General features: G+C 52.2%; 1 protein-coding gene across 1 annotated transcript in view; it reads left to right on the top strand.

Annotated features, from left to right (window-relative positions):
* Positions 1 to 1,474: 1,474 nt before the first annotated feature.
* Positions 1,475 to 1,845, top strand: part of EMH_0021660 (uncharacterized protein) — a gene marked incomplete at both ends in the record, with an annotated part of 6,033 nt that continues 5,662 nt past the window's right edge. Inside the window, 2 exons of the mRNA XM_013501813.1 lie at positions 1,475 to 1,516; positions 1,820 to 1,843. Coding sequence (XP_013357267.1) covers positions 1,475 to 1,516; positions 1,820 to 1,843 — 66 coding nt within the window. The remainder of the gene's footprint in view (positions 1,517 to 1,819; positions 1,844 to 1,845) is intronic.

Raw genomic sequence — 1,845 nt, forward strand, 5'->3', positions numbered from 1 at the left:
TATGTATCCTCATCCTTGGGGGGCCCCCCGGGGGCCCCCCTGGGGGCCCCCCCGGGGCCCCCATCAGTACCCTCTTCACCTGTACCAGCCCCACCGGGGGGCCCCACCGGCAGAGGCGGAGAGGGGCCCGGTGTTATCCCCTCGGTTAAACTCATTCTCAATAAGGGTTTAGGGTTTAGGGTTTAGGGTTTAGGGTTTATATGATTGCAGTTGTGTAGAAGAGGGGCTTCAGCGGAGACCCCCAGCACCTAATTATCTCTGCTGCAGCAGCAGCAGCAACAATAGCAGCAGCAGCAGCAGCAGCAGCAACAGCAGCAGCAGCGGCGCTCAATACACCTTTGTTGGTGCAGCAGACAAAAGGAGACAGAGTTGTATAAAAGAAGAAAAAGATAGACGTCTACTTAATTCATATGCATACAAACTAAAACCCTAAACCCTAAACCCTAAACCCTAAACCCTAAACCCCAGAAGCACAGCAACAGCCCCAAAGAGGGGCGTGGTGCTGCAGTAGGAGCCTTCGGTGTCAGTGGGGGCCCCTTCATATATTTTTGTTTTTATATAGACAATAAATATTATTTTATTTATATAAATAATTATAATTAAATATATTATACACCAGCTACTCAAATATCCCGCTATTGCTGCTGCTGCTGCTGCTGCTGCTGCTTTTGCTGCTGCAGCAGCAGCAGCAGCAGCAGCAGCAGACGCACAGTAAGCTTAATAGGTAAATGTTAATGTAAATATTTTTTTCTTTTTCTCTCTCTTTTTATTTTATTATTTATAACAAAATACAATTACTTTTTTGTCTTCTAATTGCTGTTTCCCTTGCGCTGCAGCAGCAGCAGCAGCAGCAGCAGCAGTAGCAGCAGCAGCTGCTGCTGCTGCTGCTGCTGCTGCGGGACTAGAGACTCCTAAGCCGCTTCCTCTGGATCTTCTCCATCCCCTTTTATTTTGTTTTTATTTGTTTAATTTGTTTTTTTTGAGTCGTTTTTGTTTTCTTTTTTACTCCTATTAAGCCAGTACCCTATTTAGGGGGCCCCCAAAGCAGAGTGAGGGGCCCCCCGTTGAGGTTTGTTAACAGTAGCTAGCCAGGGGGGCCCCTGGGGGGCCCCGTGGCTGGTCCCCCCACAGACGCATCGAAGGCCTTTCTAATGAGGCCAAGGGCCCCCATGTGTGCAGGCCAGGGGCCTAGGGTTTAGGGTTTAGGGTTTCTATAGACTAGGGTTTAGGGTTTAGGGTTTAGGGTTTAGGGTTTAGGGTTTAGTATAGCTCAAGATGGGGAGGCTCGATTGGGGTTGCCCCAGCTGCCGAGAGGTAAGCACAAGTACCCTGCAGCCGTTCTCTCTTGGGGGCCCTCCCAGGGGGGGCCCCCCATGGGGGCCCCCCCCTTTGCTGCAACACCGTGGCGGGGGGCCCCCTAGGGGCTAAGTTTAATAGAAGTATTATATCGACAACTTGTGGGCCCCCTGTGTGCATGCAGCTGGAGGCACTGCAGCAGAAACACCGAGCCTTAGAGGTACGCGGGGCCCCCAGGGAGGGTTTAGGGTTTAGGGTTTAGGGTTTAGGGTTTCCTCAGGGGGATGAGTTCATGCAGGGGGCCCCTGTCTTCCTCTTAATATCTTGGCTTCTTTTGGGGGGCCCCCACTTCTAGCCTTGTATGCAATACAAGAGGGAGGAGGGGGCCCCTGGGGGGCCCCTGAGGGGCCCCTGGTTGCCTCGAGCGGTGGTGCCCGTGTTCGCCCCGCCCCGCGTTGTGTTGTGGGTTTTCTAGGCTTTAGGGTTTAGGGTTTAGGGTTTAGGGTTTAGGGTTTGCGCTCAGGATATGGCTAAGTTGATGGAGGTGGT

This window comes from Eimeria mitis, genomic scaffold, assembly GCF_000499745.2.
Source record: "Eimeria mitis Houghton genomic scaffold, Emh_scaff767, whole genome shotgun sequence".
Lineage (NCBI taxonomy): Eukaryota > Apicomplexa > Conoidasida > Eucoccidiorida > Eimeriidae > Eimeria > Eimeria mitis.